The sequence below is a fragment of the Necator americanus genome, chromosome X (assembly GCF_031761385.1).
Source record: "Necator americanus strain Aroian chromosome X, whole genome shotgun sequence".
In the NCBI taxonomy this organism is placed as follows: domain Eukaryota; kingdom Metazoa; phylum Nematoda; class Chromadorea; order Rhabditida; family Ancylostomatidae; genus Necator; species Necator americanus.
In genome coordinates this window covers 28,947,881-28,965,242 of record NC_087376.1, presented here as the reverse complement: position 1 = coordinate 28,965,242, position 17,362 = coordinate 28,947,881, and the positions used below count along the sequence as shown (strand labels likewise).

The 17,362-nt window shown below is 37.3% G+C and overlaps 2 protein-coding genes across 4 annotated transcripts; one reads left to right on the top strand and one right to left on the bottom strand.

Moving 5' to 3' along the window:
• Nucleotides 1–1,024: 1,024 nt before the first annotated feature.
• Nucleotides 1,025–14,668, top strand: RB195_025819 (uncharacterized protein; the record flags this gene model as incomplete). Of its 2 annotated transcripts, XM_064214125.1 has the most annotated exons (13): nucleotides 1,025–1,132; nucleotides 2,250–2,419; nucleotides 4,029–4,140; nucleotides 4,540–4,641; nucleotides 5,744–5,892; nucleotides 8,935–9,103; nucleotides 9,272–9,499; nucleotides 10,257–10,396; nucleotides 10,628–10,729; nucleotides 13,249–13,392; nucleotides 13,669–13,779; nucleotides 13,839–13,946; nucleotides 14,602–14,668. In XM_064214125.1, 13 exons carry the CDS (start codon nucleotides 1,025–1,027, stop codon nucleotides 14,666–14,668), a joined length of 1,710 nt encoding a protein of 569 aa, XP_064070006.1. The 2 variants fall into 2 exon arrangements, with proteins under 2 accessions (XP_064070006.1, XP_013309439.2); XM_013453985.2 differs by lacking the exon at nucleotides 13,249–13,392.
• Nucleotides 14,669–15,772: 1,104 nt separating this feature from the next.
• On the bottom strand, nucleotides 15,773–16,482 carry RB195_025818 (uncharacterized protein; the record flags this gene model as incomplete). 2 transcript variants are annotated; one of them, XM_064214123.1, is made up of 4 exons in its annotated part: nucleotides 15,773–15,873; nucleotides 15,941–16,031; nucleotides 16,116–16,262; nucleotides 16,471–16,482. In XM_064214123.1, the coding sequence occupies 4 exons, from the start codon at nucleotides 16,480–16,482 to the stop codon at nucleotides 15,773–15,775; spliced, it is 351 nt and encodes a 116-aa protein (XP_064070004.1). The 2 variants fall into 2 exon arrangements, with proteins under 2 accessions (XP_064070004.1, XP_064070005.1); XM_064214124.1 differs by lacking the exon at nucleotides 16,471–16,482 and having other exon boundaries at nucleotides 16,116–16,181.
• Nucleotides 16,483–17,362: the final 880 nt, after the last annotated feature.

The following is a 17,362-nucleotide window of genomic DNA, read 5'->3' as shown; positions in this document are numbered from 1 at the left end:
CAGTGAAAGCTGTCATCGACGAAGGACGTTCGTTTGTACTTACGGCGGATGCGGGCCAATTTTCAGGTAAACGCGGCGGATTTCTCGATCAAATCTGACCTGTACGTGTTGCCGGATACTTCTTATCAGAACTAGTCGCCCCCGATGTATTGGATCACAATCGTGGTGGGCCGGGCTGGACTGTCGATCGATTAGGAACGCCGGCCCGCCCCTAACTCAACGCGGCCTCCTCGCTAGTACTCACTCACTCGTCGTTTATCCACATCTTAAACCTCAGTGAAATCAGCTTAGCAGCTAGTTTTGGGAATGATCCAAAATTTTCACATTCATCAGGTTTATTATCGGGCCGTACCTGCCGCCAACAAGCACCTTATAGCCTCATTAGTTTGAGATGTTTGGATGAGGTAATGGTTGAGGAAAGTCGACGTTCGTCATATCGTATAATAGACGCGTATGATGTTGATTGATTGTTGTTGTTATCGTCATGCATGGCCTTTCAGTATCTGGGTGGGTGGTGAATTTAGAAATGTGTACACCTTTCATAGTCGATCTTTTTCAGTCCAACGCTTGTAACTAGCCTCTAACTCACTGCTTTTTCCGCATCACTCATTGTATCCGCTAGCCTCATACAACTCCTCCTCGTTTAGATTCACGTTAGTATTTCTATCACCTACTTTCCTACTGTTGTGTAGCATCCCTCAAACCACTCAGTTCCATTAATTACATGCTCCTATGGGAAGTAGTCCTCGGCCTTTTCCTCTCTTAGATTTTGTGTGCCTGTTTTCCCAGCAACCATCCTTTTCTCGTGTTGTTTTTACAGGCTTTCTTTTCCTGGTGGTGCTGCGGACACCTAGTTTTTCTTATCCTTTCTTTACTCACCCTTTTCAAGTGTGTTTTCTCTTCAAACCTCTCTTACCATCTGCCCAGTTTGGAATCCATTGGCTTCATCTACACGAACCAGTTTTTGGTCGAATTTTTTAAGTTGTTTTCTTTTTAGAAATGTTAAATTGAAGAACGATCGAGCATGCTTGACATCCTCATTTCTATATTCACCTTTATTCCGCATTTTAATTTTCAATTCAAAAGGATCCCTAACAACTTCGAGCTCAGTTGGCGAAGTGAATATGCGCAGGTAGGCTTTCTAAATGATTATTTTATTAAAGAACTCCTCTTGTCCTATGGTAAATTATTATCAGCAGTCCCGACTAAATTGCGGGTATTTTGAGATAGTAAATCTGCTGGTCATCTGCGCCTATGAATGTGAATGAGAGGGGTTTGGGAAGAAGACCAAGTAGCGGCGATTCTCAAAGACCACCCTGATCGCATATGCTGAGCACACGAACGACAAAGACCTCCGCTGAATAGTGAGACGAGCATACGGCTCAGCTTTGCCTTTCTGATGAGCAAAGATGTCTAGTACACTAGTCGTATGACAGCCGAGCAGAGAATTGCTTGAGTGCGAAGGAAAAACTCCTTACTACAAACTTGACAGCTTGCGTGTCCGAATGCGATTTATTCGTCGATATTCCCTTGAAAAGATGAGTAGGAGGAGAGGAATGAGGAACGGATTGCACTAGAGCAACTGCAAGGCGATAAATCATCGCTCGACTTGGGTCACTAATAAGATTGCTCATAAACAATCCACGATTCGATCGTAAACCAGTAAACGTTGGCCGCAATCCAGCCGAAGAACTGATGCGATCTCTGGAGATTACAAGCAGTACTCTATCGAATTTCGCTTTCCTCTACTACAAGCAGAGGCAAACTTTTCATATCGTGACTTTTGGGCTTCCGTACAGGATACTTTCCATCCGTCGGTGATTGATGAGCCATCTGGACGCTCTTTTGAGCGGGCTAAAAACGGAATGTAAAGGTCGCTGGCCGTGACTATGCGATACGACTCATGCAGAGAACCGATGAATCGTATAACGAGGTGAGATGAGTCCGATTGTGTGTGTGTGTGTTTATATTTACAAATGACTCATCATACCTCCAATATCTGAATCCGTGTACGTTAAGTAATGCAGTAAACGTGAATCGTTTTATTCTCGGGTCTCTTTTTTTTTCTTGTTGACGAAACGATCGTCGGACACGGGAACCATCAATTTTCTGGACAATGGCCAGTGATCACAGGCATGGGGATTGGCGAATAGATGGATGAGGAAGGGGGAAAACGGCGGAGATTATTTCGAGGCCAAAGAATTCTTCTCATATATGAAATCTTTATTGTAAACCACCGGCATTTATAGAGTCTGGCGCTCTTGGCGGCCGCATGTGGCATCATCACACTTCTGTTGCTTCTCACTATTGTGATCACATGGATATGTCAATGTTGTTCACGCGAAGAAACGGCTGGAAAATCCCGAAGAAAAGTTCGACGATTATCAACAATACTGTTTATTCTAAGCGTACTTTGTTTGTAAGTGATTGTTTTCATTTCTTTTTCTCTTTTTCTTTACTACTTGTTGACCACAAATACTCGAAAGGATTCGCAACTGTATGTTACAAACGACATTTTGTTTACTTTTTGCACTTCTCGCCGCAAAACATCACCGATGCAGCGGCGAAATTCTTGAGTGGAAACAGCTGAGCGCTATAACTTGGAACGTTGCACGTGTATACACGATTCCAGGGAGTTCAAAAGATCTTTGAAACCTACAAAATCCTCGTAAATGAGTATCATCCTGCACCATTCATAGTGATTAGTTGTCGCCTTTTATTTTCTGAAGAAAATCCTCGTAGACTTTTGTTAGCTATTAAAAAAAATTGTATTTTGAATAGTGCATTATTCACTCTTTATAGCAGAATATTTTAGAAAGAATTTACCCTTAATTTTTTTAAAAATTTCCTCTTGATTCTATCCATAGATTTTTCGGAAGCTATTCGACATTTTAACTCCTCATCTTTTTCTTTTCTTGTGTAATTATCTAAAAATACTCTGCGATCATTAAGGATAATGCCCTTGAATACCTTTTTTTTCGTTGCGAAGGAGATAAATTGCGTTTCTTTTGGAAATATCATTTTGTATGAAGGATTTGCTTGGAATTTTTAGAGCGAAGTATCCTTTTGCTGCTGTACTGTTTCGTTATGGAATGTTTTTAGGAAAACGTTGACTCATTCGCGACTTGGAACTGTTTATATTTCACTGTAAACGTATTCTTTAAAAAAAAAATTGTTCGGGATATGACTGTAGACTAAATTCAATTTCTTTTTTTTTCCTGTGCACCTGTAGGATATGGTGAAGAGCATGGAAAACATCTTCTTTTAAATGTTGTGTGTCTAAAATAAAGGGAATTTTCTGGTAATTCTCCCTCTATTTCTTAAATAATACATCGAGAAATCCACGATTTCCTTCAAGAGGATATTTTTGGTTTTGAAAATTTGAATAATCCGTCCCCGCTGTTCACCAGACTCGTGCTGACAGGTTTTTATACGACACAACGTTGACATAAACCGGTCGGCAGCTTTCTTTGATGTTTTTGTTTGCGTTTTGTCTGTTCCAACGCAATCGGCCATAGGGTCGCATTCAGGAGGAGAAGGAGGAGGAGAGTACTCACTCACAATTATAGAATTTTTTACGTTTTCACATAGAACACCTTTCGATAGGGGATCGTATGCAAACATTGTACTTTTTTCTTTGCCCTCATATGGAATTTCCAGAGGATTCAAATATCCATCATCGTTATCCCGAATAGGTTTTCATTTATTGGATCCGTTTATTTGTCCTAGTGCAAAATTTGGGGTCTGTCGTGCATTTGATAATTGTGCAAGGACATAATCGAATATAATGAGTATAATAAAACATTTTTCATATCTATTGCGATGTTTCTATGTCAATTTATGATTGGTATTGAGGAATAATTTATTTGTCTATTGGGAAAAAAGAAAACAAAAGAAAAGTTTTGGTGGTCGAATATTTTCCCATATATCTAAGGAGTAATCTCTTTAATAGTTTCTTAAATTTCGTTTTGAGCAAAGTGGAAGTTTCTAAAAAAATACTTATTCTGGATTACTGCTTATATTTTCAGCATATTCCTCGGACTCTGCCTTTTCGGCAACGAACATATCAATCGTGGAGTGACTAAATCCCTAAATGGTTTAGCTGACATCAATCGTGGATTCAAACTCGCTGTTGCTCAGGTGAGAAGCTTTTTAAGCCTCGTGGTATACATAGTGCCAGATGTCTTCGGCCGCTCTTTGCGTCCTCAATAAACTCTGTGTTTCTGAGGGGAAACGAGGAGGGAAAAAAAAAACTTCCGTGAAGCGATTTTGTCTGATGGGTTTGCGATGTAATGAATGACAAGTTAGTGGCGGTGTTGATGTCAGTTGTAGGAAGAAAAACACGATGAACGTTCGCAACTCATGTGTAAACTATTCATTTATGTGCCCTGAGTGACGGCAAAACGTCGAGAACTCTTGTCATGTCCCGGACGATTTAGAAATGAGAGTTTTGGGCAGAGGAATATCCATTTTTACCTCACAATATGTCGTTATAACCTGAAATTTTTTTTAAATTCATTAACAATATTTAATTTACAGACGAACAGCCTGAATGACACATGTCAAAACGCGTCATTACATATAAAAAATTTGGAGGATATTGTACATCAAAAGAGTAAAGCTCCAGGAATAAATGGAACTGTGAGTTTTTCCTTTGCCTCTTTTTTTTTCTGAGTGATGCGAAATTTTATGGCATATTGAATATTCATTTTCTCCTTTGAAAAGTACATATTATGTTTCCGGAAAATAATATTTTTTTTTTCGAATTGTTTTCTCTAGGAAATACTGTTAGCTTGAATAACCTTGTATAGTGCACCTGAACTAGATCCCGATTGCATCTCATTTTCTCCTAATGCTTCTCATCTCCGCTTGTCTCCTTTTATCCACGCAATTGCCCATTGTACTTCCTTCTTTCGCATTTTATGGATCTGATGTGGAATCTGACCGCAGAAGGTAATCGTAGGGATTTATGGAATATTAACATATCTTCGGCATGGAACATACGTAAACAAAAAGACCGCACCGCTTAAAGAAGGGACTTTTTCCATTTGTTTGCCCAATAATTCAGTTATTTGCTGTCCTGAAAGGCTTTTCACCTTGTTTCTTGGATAAACACAACGGAGAACTTTTTTTGTTCTATCACAAATATGATATGCATTTCTAGTTCTTCAAGTTCTGATAGCAAAAAAAAACGTTGCTGAGAATGTTAACGGCTTTTAATTTTGTGTAAATTTTCTGTTATCTGCAGAATTCTTTCTCATTATTTGAATTGGAACGACGAAATTGAATTTAAATTTTGTTCCTTTGATGAATATCCTCGAATATGTCCTGAAAATCCTGACGGGTCTCTGATTCTTCTAATGATTTAGTTGCAAGTGTTGCATTCTTTTGTATTTTGTAGTAATAAACTACAGAAACAGGCGCTTTACATCAGAAGGAATCGGAAGGACCTTCATGAAAAATCCTCTTAGTTCGTAGAGTTTCCTCCTTTCCTCTTTGTAATCTTCCTAGAAAATTAGTGCGCAAAAAAAAAATCTGCTCGGGGGTATCACTTTTTTAAAAGTGGATTCCTGGAAAACTCTCGATATTTTCTTTCCCTTCATGTCCTATAGGTTTTAAGCTTATAGATTCACGTCTGGACAATTAATCATACCAGTAATGTAGGTAATTAGCATAAATTGCGGAATACGGCTCAGAAAGGCTGCATGGTTTTATGTCATCGCAAATAAATACGTTTTTCCAGCTGGTGACGCAGGTGGATACTGTGCTCACATACATCACGGATGGTATGGATACGGTAAGGGAGAAGCTGAAAATGTTGCAAAAAACATTAAACGAAGTCAACTTTTTGGAATCCGCTGAAGTATACGGGGAGCGGATCGAGTTGGAGCGGTGAGCATAATTTCTTTTTGTTTTTTGTTTTTTTTTTCGTTGTAGTAACTTTAATAGAAATCCTCTGATCATGTTTCTCTCTTATTTCATTCTTCTTTCTATCCGGGCGTCTTCGTAATCTTCTGTCTACTTTGCCGAGATTCTTATGATTTACGAGAATATCGCTGATTCGTCAATAATTTCGTTTTCTCATCCAGAATTTTTCCCGAGCGCATTTGAACATCTATAACAATTCGCTGTCTGGTTTAGTAAAGACCAACAGAGTCAAGTGTTTGTTTACATATCGCATCCATGTCATCAACACCAGTCCCATCTAAGTGAGAGGGCTGTAATTATGATCCCCTCTCAGCTACCCGATAGCTTATCCTCGTCCCGACCTCTGTACTCGATCAATAATCATGTTTTTTCCTCGTGCACTAAACAACAATATTTTCATTAAACATTGAATAGGGTATTGTTTATCCGAGTGCGAATGAGTAGGGAGGATAAATTTGTTGTGGATTTCGGAAGTCGATCATTATGCGGCCATTATACTACTATAAACTGCACACAGCCACATAATTAGTTTTCCCTGATAATTGAGTTGTTTCGAACCGTCCGAAAAGGCGCTAATTACGATTGCGCCCAAATGACAATTTGCGTTGGCTCCCCCATTCGTACGAGGATTTTTACATAGTGAAATCCACGATGATAATGTTTTGAAAGGATAGAACCGACTTTAAAGCTTTCTCGTGTGCGATGAACGGTTTTTCCTTGCTTTTTTTTCGTTGTGAAGGCGTTCTTGAAAGGGATTTCGCACGTCAGGACGCGTGCAGCTGCGATAATCACCTAAAAAATGCGACGAACACACTTGGATTATCCGAGATCTACTGTAGGAAAGTGGCAAGATCTTACTAATCCTGGCAGATTATTAGTTGGATGTGCGCTGACTCACTCATTCGACGAGCTCGCAATGGCCTTAGTTGTCGCGTTCGTCACTAACCTTCCTATATCTATCCATACAATGTGGGATGATTAATCCGCGCAAATACACCCATGTAGTGAGTACGTATTGATTGTCGCGTGAGAAATTTCACACAGCGGTTTGTTTGCTGGTCAGTCGGGTTCAGGTTCAACAGCGGCAGCGGTGTAGACCATCTGGACGAGTCGCGACAACCATCTCACATTACGTCTCCGTCCGGTACGACGGCTCGATATGTCTCCGTTCGTCGTGGTGGGGGCGTACGTAATCGCTCAGCTCACCTCCCGAAACGGCGCGCGTACAAGATCTGAAGGGTGGACGGAAGGGCACGGCCGAATCGGATGAGGACAGCAAATGGCATCTTAATGAGCGCTTTGAGTTGCTTCGTGGATCGCGCGTGCTCGTGTAATTGTCTGGATCTGCGTTCGATTCGGCTCAGCCTAATTGTGAGGATTTTATGGGGCGAAAGGAAGGGAATTATATGAGAATGAATGCGATGAGACATATTGTAAACATTCTAACAAAAAAAAAAAACCATATATGAAGATAATGATTTGTACGATTTGAGCAAAGCTACCTCATAGTAAAAGTGGTTTTACAAAAAGTTCTAAATCTCTTCACATAGATTAACTAAACTGCCTAATGGAATGGTGATGAATCCCAGCTGGAGGACGGAACTTATCCATTAAATGGGAATAGCGAAACAACGATAGTTTTGTTGGGAAATTCCCTACCTTTCGAATGAAACGTTTTAAACTCGATTTTTTTTTCCGAGAAAAAAAGCAACTGTATGGATTTACTTGTGCTCCAATAATTTCACGGATTACGGATAGGACGAGATTTATTCACTTCTCTAAAGTCGCTATATTCTGTATCTATGTAGACAGGAAGAAGCTGTTCGCATACTGTAATATAATTGAACGGTTCAAGTGAAATTAACTGGGAATATATGTTCCAGACAAGATTTCTAGGACTTTTTTTCTTCTTTTCAATGGTGGTATCGATTTTGCTTGAAGTAGTTCTCATTAGCTGCAAGCAAAACGTGTTGAAACTTTGAAAAACGATAAAAGCGCCAACATTCTGTGATTGACGTAACCTGAACAGCCATTGTTGGATCAGGTTTCGTTCCTTAGAAAAACTTGTGGACGAACGGCGCTGGAAAATTACTAATGTTTTCCGAGGGATTTCCTCATAGTTCACTGCATGCATTGTTTTTCATAGTTAGAATTTTCTACTGTGCTATTTTGTTTTCGGGGGAAAAATCCCCCTGAAAGTTGTTTTGACCGGTTGGGTGACGTTTTTCTAATGAACCTAACTGACTGATAAACGCTTAGGAAGGACATATAGATCGGCAAATTATTTTTTTCTATCGTATACTGTACGTGGCTTATTAACTGGTAGTTTTTCCATAGTAGAAATTTCTGAGTACATCAATGGATGCGTTTCTCCTTTCATTACGCTTTGATCTGATTTTCAACAGCGTTTTCACAATCGAGTTCGAGTTAAAATACGCGAAAGCATGGAACAATTTCAATACTGTGATATTTTTGTTCCATATTTTCCAGAATGTGCGCTATACGGGTCAAAAAAATCAAAATAAAAAGTTTCCTGTTATGATTTCCAGCTTCACAGGGATTCTTCATTGTCATCAGACGAGGAATTGCTGTTGTTTTCGAGAAACAAATTTAGAACTTTGGTGAATTTTTCATTTTTTTTCGTGGAATTTATTCTCCGTTGGATACAAGAACAGAATTGTGGAATCGTGTTGAGAAGTAATTTGCAAAAAACCAGTACTGTAATTGTTATTTTGGTTTCGGATATCCACAGTATCCTCTCAGAAAATTTCGATTACACCAGAAAATGAGGACAATCCGTGTTGTTACGTGGATGGAAATGGATGACGGTGTTCCGTTGTAGGGACTATGATTGGGGATTGTTGCGTGGCTACACTCCAGGATATTCTATAGTCTTTCTAAGGGAATTTCTGGGAATTCTTTGGATAATTTTCGAAGGACACTAATACCCATATCTTTTTCTCTTAATTTTAATTTAATAGAAAAAAAAATGTCTTTCTGTTTCAGATGGATGTTATTGGTTACGCTACTTTCGATAATGATGTGTGTACTATTTGCCGGAGTTATATCGTTTTGTCGACAATCGAAGAAAGGTGCAGTGGTGTTCTCCGGCCTCGGTATCGTCATCTTTCTGGTCGTATGGACTCTGTTCTGCCTCGTTCTGCCTCTTACAGTAGTAAGTGATTAGTAAGCATGCACATTCTGCCCTTTTTACACGGCAAATGGCCATTGCGTGAATGCTATTTCCCATGAAAGGTCGCGTTAAACACGCGATCATTTGAATATGTCCGAAGAAAAAGCGTACGAACATCCATCGTACATATTGTCATCACGATCCATTCAGGCGCTTGTGGATTTCTGCTCATCCGGTGGACAATTTATACGTTCAAGGATCAGTCATCCAATGTTGAACGCTATGGAATTCTATCAAACATGTGATGCAAGGCCAACACATGACAATGTGCCACCAATTATGGGAGCAACAAATATCAGTAACACACTCACAACATTCCAAACTAATAGAACTCAACTTGACTCACTCCTGGATGCTACTTTCAAACACGATCCTACGGTGAGTAGAAAAGTGATGTAATCACAAGCTACGATGTCCTTTGTCTTCGCCACTTAAAGTCCATCTCTTCTAGAAAATCGAATATTCCAGTGCTTAGCTTTCAAATCGTTCGTTTTTTTTGCATAGTGCATTCCTGCTGAAACGTTTTTTTTCTAGTTCTATGCGCAATGTTTATTTTTAGAGGCCTTTTCTGGATGAAGAACACTGTTTGCTTAGAAAAAAAAGATGGTGCACTTGGAGAATAGTTTTGTTTTATAAGCATCTATCATGAATGAAAAGGCGATTTAGTACGTTCAAAGAAATCCATGAATTCTCTTTTTAGCCTCTTGGGAACATGGTTAACTTTTTAAAAGAATAATTATTAATGACAAACTGAAATAATTAAAATAAGTAATGATTTTGACATTAAATGATAATATTAATAATAAATAAATAAATTTAACGGTAAACGATGGCACGAAAACTATTCTTTTTTGGCGGAAATCATAGACTGTAGGTTGATAGTGAACTTTTTAGGATGTTACTTGGAGGGGAGCAGGAAACTTTGTTTAGAAAATTATGAATGAGCTATGTATGTTGGTATTTGTAGTTGTTATTAGTAGAAGAGTTTACGATCGTACTATTTTTTAAAGGGACTTCCTTTTCTTCCGTGTTTGTGCACTTTCTTTGTTTTTTTTTAAGCGCGGAGAACTTGCAGAAAATAAATATCCATGAAGTGATGAATGGTCACGATTTATTTGTTTAATTTTTTTTTTAGGTTTCCAATTCTTCTGCCCTTGTAGCTGATGACACAGTTCGTGCTCTGAAAGGGATCGGAGCGCTCGAGTCCACATTAGCATGCTATGCATATCGTGAAAGTGTTCGATCAATGAATTCTGGAATTTGCAATCAAGCTATGTAAGTTTGTAGGAGAAAAAATATTTCTAATTATACTCGAATTCTCCGGTCTTACCATTCATCCGCTTCCAGGATGATATCCACTTTAAAGTGTTATTTATAGACTTAGAAACGTCATTCAAAACCAGTTGAAAAGTGTTTTATATTCGAAAAAACAGCTTTGCTGCTTCAAAAATGCTTGAAAAATTAGTAATGATTTTTTCTTTTAAGAATATAGAAGAAATTTTTCAGAATCGGATCGTCTGTGCTCACATTCTGCCTACTCTCATTAGGATTATTCCTGTTCACACTTCTTGTCATCGTTTCACGTTCATGGAATCTCTTTACAAGACTGTAAGTATTTTTAATTACCTGCAGAGCTATATGCTTGTAAATGAGACTGTTTGTGATCGTCAACGTCAACCACTTACATCCTTTTTTTTATTTTTCAACTTGTCCCACGTTTTTTTTTATGTTTCACTCACCAAATCGCATGTGCAACACATTTACACACACATACACACTATACGATGCTTTTTGTTGTACAGCGGATTCACTACGTTCAGTCATTTGTCCCATATGTCACGCATGACAATCAATCAACCCCAAGAATAACACCTATTGATTTCCGTAGGATTTGGATATGGAAAAAAAATGTTTGAAAACGTAATGGCATACGTTTTGCCCGTAATATTTCTTTCCGTGCCCATAAAATATCTTTTGTTTATCGGGTTAGTTTTTTTTCCTTGTACGAATACTAACAGTGTTCACTACTTTCTCGCTCGTTCTGTTCAATCAAGTAAATTGAAAATCCCAGGCTTAATTAATGTGTTTCGGATCCCCTTTCCAGAATTTCATGTGTGGAAATCGTTTTGATACGATTGGAAAGAATAATTTCCTAAAATTCAATCTAATTTTCTGTTATCTGCGGATTTCCTCTTTATAATTTGAATTTGAAGGTGAAATATCCGCATTTTTTCCCGTTTGCTGTGCTATTCGTTTGAATAATATTATCATTGGTGCCCTGAGAATTTTTACGGATCTGGGGTTTTTGTACTGATCTACTAACAAGCGTTATGGATATATGAATGGAAACCCTTTTTAAAATCAAATTTTAAAATATTATAAATGCACCCACGTTTTCTATGTATATGTGAGGTAGATGAATGAGTTAGCGAATGAATGAGCGAATCGTCAAAGAGCGACGAATGAGGTTATTCGATTCTGCAAGAAAAAAAAAGTCACATTTTCCATGTCATGTCGCTATCATTCATTTTTGCGACTCTTATGTCATTAAGGAGTCGTTATAAGGTTACTTAAAGATTCTTCGCAGTAAAAAAGTCTCATTTTTCTCCTTGCCGAAAGAGTTTGTGGTGTAACTGTTGTACTTGAAGAACTTAGCAGTTAAAATTCCATTATAGGAAGTAAAAATTTGGTTTTTTTTTTCATATTTTGAAGATTTTCAAGGGAACTAACTCAATACTTGTTTTTTTTTAACTGCTCAAATGCTATGGTCGACTGACGTAAATAAAGCTTGCAGAAGTGTTTTTTTTTCTGTAATGTCGTTTATCGCAGCTTTGCAAAATTGCAGCACTAGGATTTATTTCCTGTCGTGCTTGTGTCCTCCAGAGATACAGTAGTCGCTAACGTGAAACGAGAAAAAAGAGGAAATTTGCAACTTCCTGTCCACTAAAGTAGTTTCTAACATCATCATTACTTATTGCCTCAGAGCGCAGAGATCTCTTTTATCCTTTAGAGGAATGGAAGATGTGTATCTTTAATTTTGTATGGGTTTTTCCCAAAGATTGCTACTGATTATTTGACCTTTTAGAATCCAACTTTATTCTTTAGTACAAATTTGTTAATTTTGGCACTCCTTGTTTCAAAGAATTCTGATGAACATGATCATCTTCTAATTGACGATACTATGTTTTTTTTTCTAACTAGGTTTAAAAACTTTAAAAAAAATACTCCTGGGTTTCTATTCATAAATATTTGTAGCTTCCAATTTTGTTGCGCTTTTTTTTCAATTCTGGAAATTAACCCATTTGTATTATGATAGAGGATCCAAACATGAGAAAAAAAAAGCTGAGTGATGCGCTATTTTCTGGTAAATTTCTGGAATTTTCTTTCGAATTCAAATATTTTGGAAGGGGATCCCACTGTCTCGTTTGTCTGATTCCCATTGAAGGGGAGAAATTCGTGTTACTGTGAGAAAATCTAATGTGCGACTACAATGTAGGGAGAATTAATGGCAAACTTGTACTCATCCTTTTTTTTTCTTCGGGAAAAATTCACATTCTCATAAGGGTTCAGGAGGTCCCTCTCTACGAGACATGGAAAATTCGAGAAGAAGAATTTATCGTATTTTATTGTTAACATTATACTAACATCTTTACATACTAACCATATCCAAATCTGCTCAAAATGATTTGTGCTATTTTTTTAAAGGCTCCACTCCACGTATCCATGGTGGATTCCAGGTGGAGTATTCGTATACGGAATCGTAGATTATGGAGAGAGGAGTGATTCCGTCCATTTCTTCCTAATTGCCGTAAAAAACGGTCCGGAAGATGCGGCGCCGCACGAGGCTGGCGCGCTCCAGTCGAAATCCTTGTAGAAAATAGTGCGTCAGAACGCCTGAAACCGTATCGTTCGGGCCGTTTTTTACGGCAATTGGGAAGAAATGGATGGAATCACCCCTCCCTCCATAATCTACGATCTCGTATACGAATACTCCACCTGAAACCCGTACCACCTCAGAATCGTGCGGTGATGCCTTTAAACGAATTTTGATCGAGCTCATGCGATTTGAGTGTCGCTTCAAACGGCCCATGTGCTCTGTAACCTGATGATGTCAACATATTTGTCAGCTACACTAACCATGTACGATATCGTCCAATGCCCTATGATACAAGATCAGATGCGGCGATGTACTTTCGTGTGCCGACCACCCAGGATTCGTTGGCCGCCTGGCACTGCGCGATTCACGACGACACGAAGCGAGTCTCGTTTCGGTACGTCAAAAAACACTGGGACAACTCCTCCCCTCACCCTTAAACGTCTTGTGATATGAGCTACGGTTAACTGCTTTTATGCTAACAGCATGAATTTCTCACCACTTGCTTCCTATCCTTTACCATAATTGTTGTACACTGAATGTTGCATGTGGAGAAAAATAAAAAAGGTCTGCATGAATAGGTGTGTGAATACGGTGAGGTGGGTCATGCACGTATTTTCTGTTGTTTTCCGAATTGACAGAAATAATCCCCACCTCATTGATTCTATTTTAGCCCCTCTGATTATGTAGAGGTGGATGAGGACGATCCGTTCTTCCCACGTACAAATGATTCCATGATACCGGTGGATATCTACGGAACACATGTTTTTAATCCACGAACACGGTAAGGAGAACGCTATTATTTTTCTGTTGTTTAATTTCAAACTAACATTTCATCTCTAGGGAACGCACTGAACCATCCACAAATACCACAACAGCAACCGGGAACGGATCCGGTGACGATCAAACGGCCCCGTTGTGGAATACTGCTAGTGCGCCTCCTGCATCAAGGCTAGTATCCTAATTATCTTTATCGAAATATCATAGAAATCACTGTAGTACCGCATAAATAATTTATGACTTTCTTTGAATACTGAAATGAACTTTCGAACCTTGCGGATTCGTCTCATTCCGTGTCCAGGATTTTGCTTGATCCAAAAAAATTGTTCGCCTCCAGTCCCCCCTCCCCCCACCTTGGTCCGATTTAGCAAAGTTGAGTTTCTTTGAGGTAGAAAAGAAAAATAACCTTGGCCTGGTAGTGGAATGAAAAAGAGAATTGGGTGTATGTCCGCTGTACCGTGTCCGTGTAGCATGGGGGCGGAGCATCGCACATGCTGCGGCTTAGTTCTTGTCCTTTATGAATTCGTTCGGTTGCAGGGGATGTTTTTTTTTTGCGATTCAATGAATATATAAGCTATAATAGGCAGTATTGAAATTTTTGATGGCATTTTTGTAAGTTTCTGCAATAACAGGTTTCTATTCCTATAAGCAATTTTTATCCGTAGGTATTTACCCGTAAACCATTAAAAATCGAGCTTATATATAAATAATGTGATATTTCATGCTTTAGAAAAATATCGCGAAGTGAAATTTTATGACTTTCAACCATATATTTTTGAGCTAATTATATTTTCCAATTTATTGATTCGATCGATTTTGTTTTCAGCTCCACTCGTTCACCATACAATGAGAACTCGTATGGAAACTATATGAACAATCGATACGACGTCTAATTGCCATTAATTTGATCGATAAATCATCCCTGTTTTGACTGTATATAGTGCTATTGTCAGTATTTTCTTCCAATAATAACAGATATAAAAACATAAACTAAAAGTTGTTTACAAACAACTACATCACTCATTGCTATGTGTCACTAATTGAGGTGAAATCCTCACTGCAATTTGAGGTGAATCCCTCTATCTTCTCATTTAATGATTTATGTCATTATAATATGATGACATATTCTGTTTTTGTTTTCTTTCACGTGCAGCCCTTTGAATACGTTGTTTCTCATCAGTTTCACCAGCGGACGTTTGTTTTCATTTTTTTTTCCTTTTTACTTTTTGTGCTATCGTTTCCTAATGAAATCTTAATAATGATTACAGATTTTTGTAGTTGTATGCGAAAGAATGGGAATAATTGAAAAGTGGCCATTTGAAGGGAAATGAGGGTATGAGGAGTTTCGGGACTAAATGAGTTCTTGAAAGGCCAGGATGGCTCATCTTGAAGGACACGCGAGATTTTTCTTCCTACCTTTCACGGGTAGAGATCCATGATGGATCAAACCTTGGATACTATGTTGAATACAAAAAAATTCCTTTTTTTCTGTAGAAGTTGAAAAGTCCAAAAAAGAGTAATTAATAGTAGGATAGTCTTTGTAAGATTTAAAATGCATAAAAATTGTGCTTAATTTAGTTGTTAGGAGCATTTCGAGCAAGATTAATACATATTTCATTCTTTACAAAAAAATTTTACAATAAAAAAGCATAATTTTCCCAAATAAGCATGTCTCTTTTGTACAATCTTTGAAAGGTGATTGGAACAGAAAATACCTAGTTAATAATTCCGCATAATTTTATGAATAAATCATAAGAATTGATTGCCGTTCATACAACGAGAGGATTGATGACACATAAAAGAAGTAAAGCATAGGGACATTCTGCAGAAAAAAAAACACCTAAAAAAACAAAAAATCGAAAAAATACTTCGTTTAAGCAATTCAAACTCGTAAAAATAAAACTTTCACTGATTGTATGACATGATTTGTACAGTTATTTGAACACGCGATAGGCACAAAAAAATACAAGTAAAAAATTGAATTCATGAAAAATTCATCAAGATGATTGCAAATTTTCATCATCCTCGGTTGGTATACGGATGTGTCGTCGACGATTCGGATGAAAACAGGAATAATATGTAATCATCATACAAATACCTATAAAGATAGTTTTTTTTTATAATAAAATTTTCGGGCAACTTCTACATATTCCACAGATACTTACCTACTAGAAATAATATACCACTTAACGCTGCAGCTTCGATTTTGTACGGAAAATGAATCGATTTGTCTTTCATCCAAATTGTGTAGAAGATCTAGAAAAAAAATATTCAATTTACATCACTTTAACGATTAATTTTATTTATTTGTACTCTTATTGATTCCCAATCAAAACTAACAATTGCCTCAATTGCTTCAATCGTATAGGCGACAGCATAACGCCATCGAGTTGGACCGTCAGCCATATTAAACGGAGTGAAAGTATGGATAGCAGCGTTAATTAACGTTAATCCTTCTTCTAATCCACGTGATGGTATATTAAGGGACTGAAATATGTCAATATTGCCTAATTTTTTAACAATTTGAAGTGTCAATGTGAATTGAAAATCACAAATGCAGCAAATACAGCTGATTAAAATATTTAGAGATCCGTGGAAAGAAAGTGAAAATAAAAAATTGAGTGATCCATTGTGAAATAAGGAACCGACTGAACAATAACACGCAATAATTAGTCTATTTTTCAGTTCAATAGACCTCAATTGACATCCTGCTCCTAACCGATCCTAATGAATATTATAACGATAAAATTTGACGTAAAGTGTCAAGAATCCTGCTGCTATCTAATTCCAGGATTGCAACAGATTTGTTCATCTCTACAAATCGTTTATGACATGTTGAGTGATGTGTGTGGTGGAAAAAACTGCCTTTTTACGATGACAGCAAGCACATATCCCTCTATGCATCAGTGTATACATTTAAAATGCTTTTTACTCATAACGCAATGAGGGATTTTGAGGAAAAGCGCAAAGTGTATGTTTGATCTTGAAAACTGAGGGTAGTCAAAGTCGTAGAAGCTTCAGCACCGAATAAAGGAGAATTTTTGTTCTAAATTTAAGCACCAAACATTTTTCAAAAATAGACATGGTAGAAGGAAATTGTGAGGGTTAGAAGGGATGCTAAATGAACGTTTTATCAGTCCAACTGTTGTTGGATGTTTTCAATATTTATTTTATTTTTTTAATTTATTTGAAAACACCCATAGATTTGCTATAAAACAGAAAGAAGAAGCAGCGAAGCAAACTAGAATTTCGCCAACCTTTTTAGTTTCGTATATCTGAGTATTGAGAAATAAAAGATAAATTAAGAATGAATAGCGAAAATTTAATAAATAGAAATTAGTCAATCAATATAAGCAAAAACTAATACTAACCAAAATAATAACGAAATCAAGAAATTGCTCTTAGGAAAATTGAAAATATTTTTTTTCCGTAATCGAGCAAATTTAATATCTCGTCATTTAATATTAATAATCTGTACATAATTAATTATGTTACACTAATTACATACATTACTTTTAATACATTATTAATATATACATATTTTTTATCTATGTTTTATATATACATATCCGATTCATAATTAACCA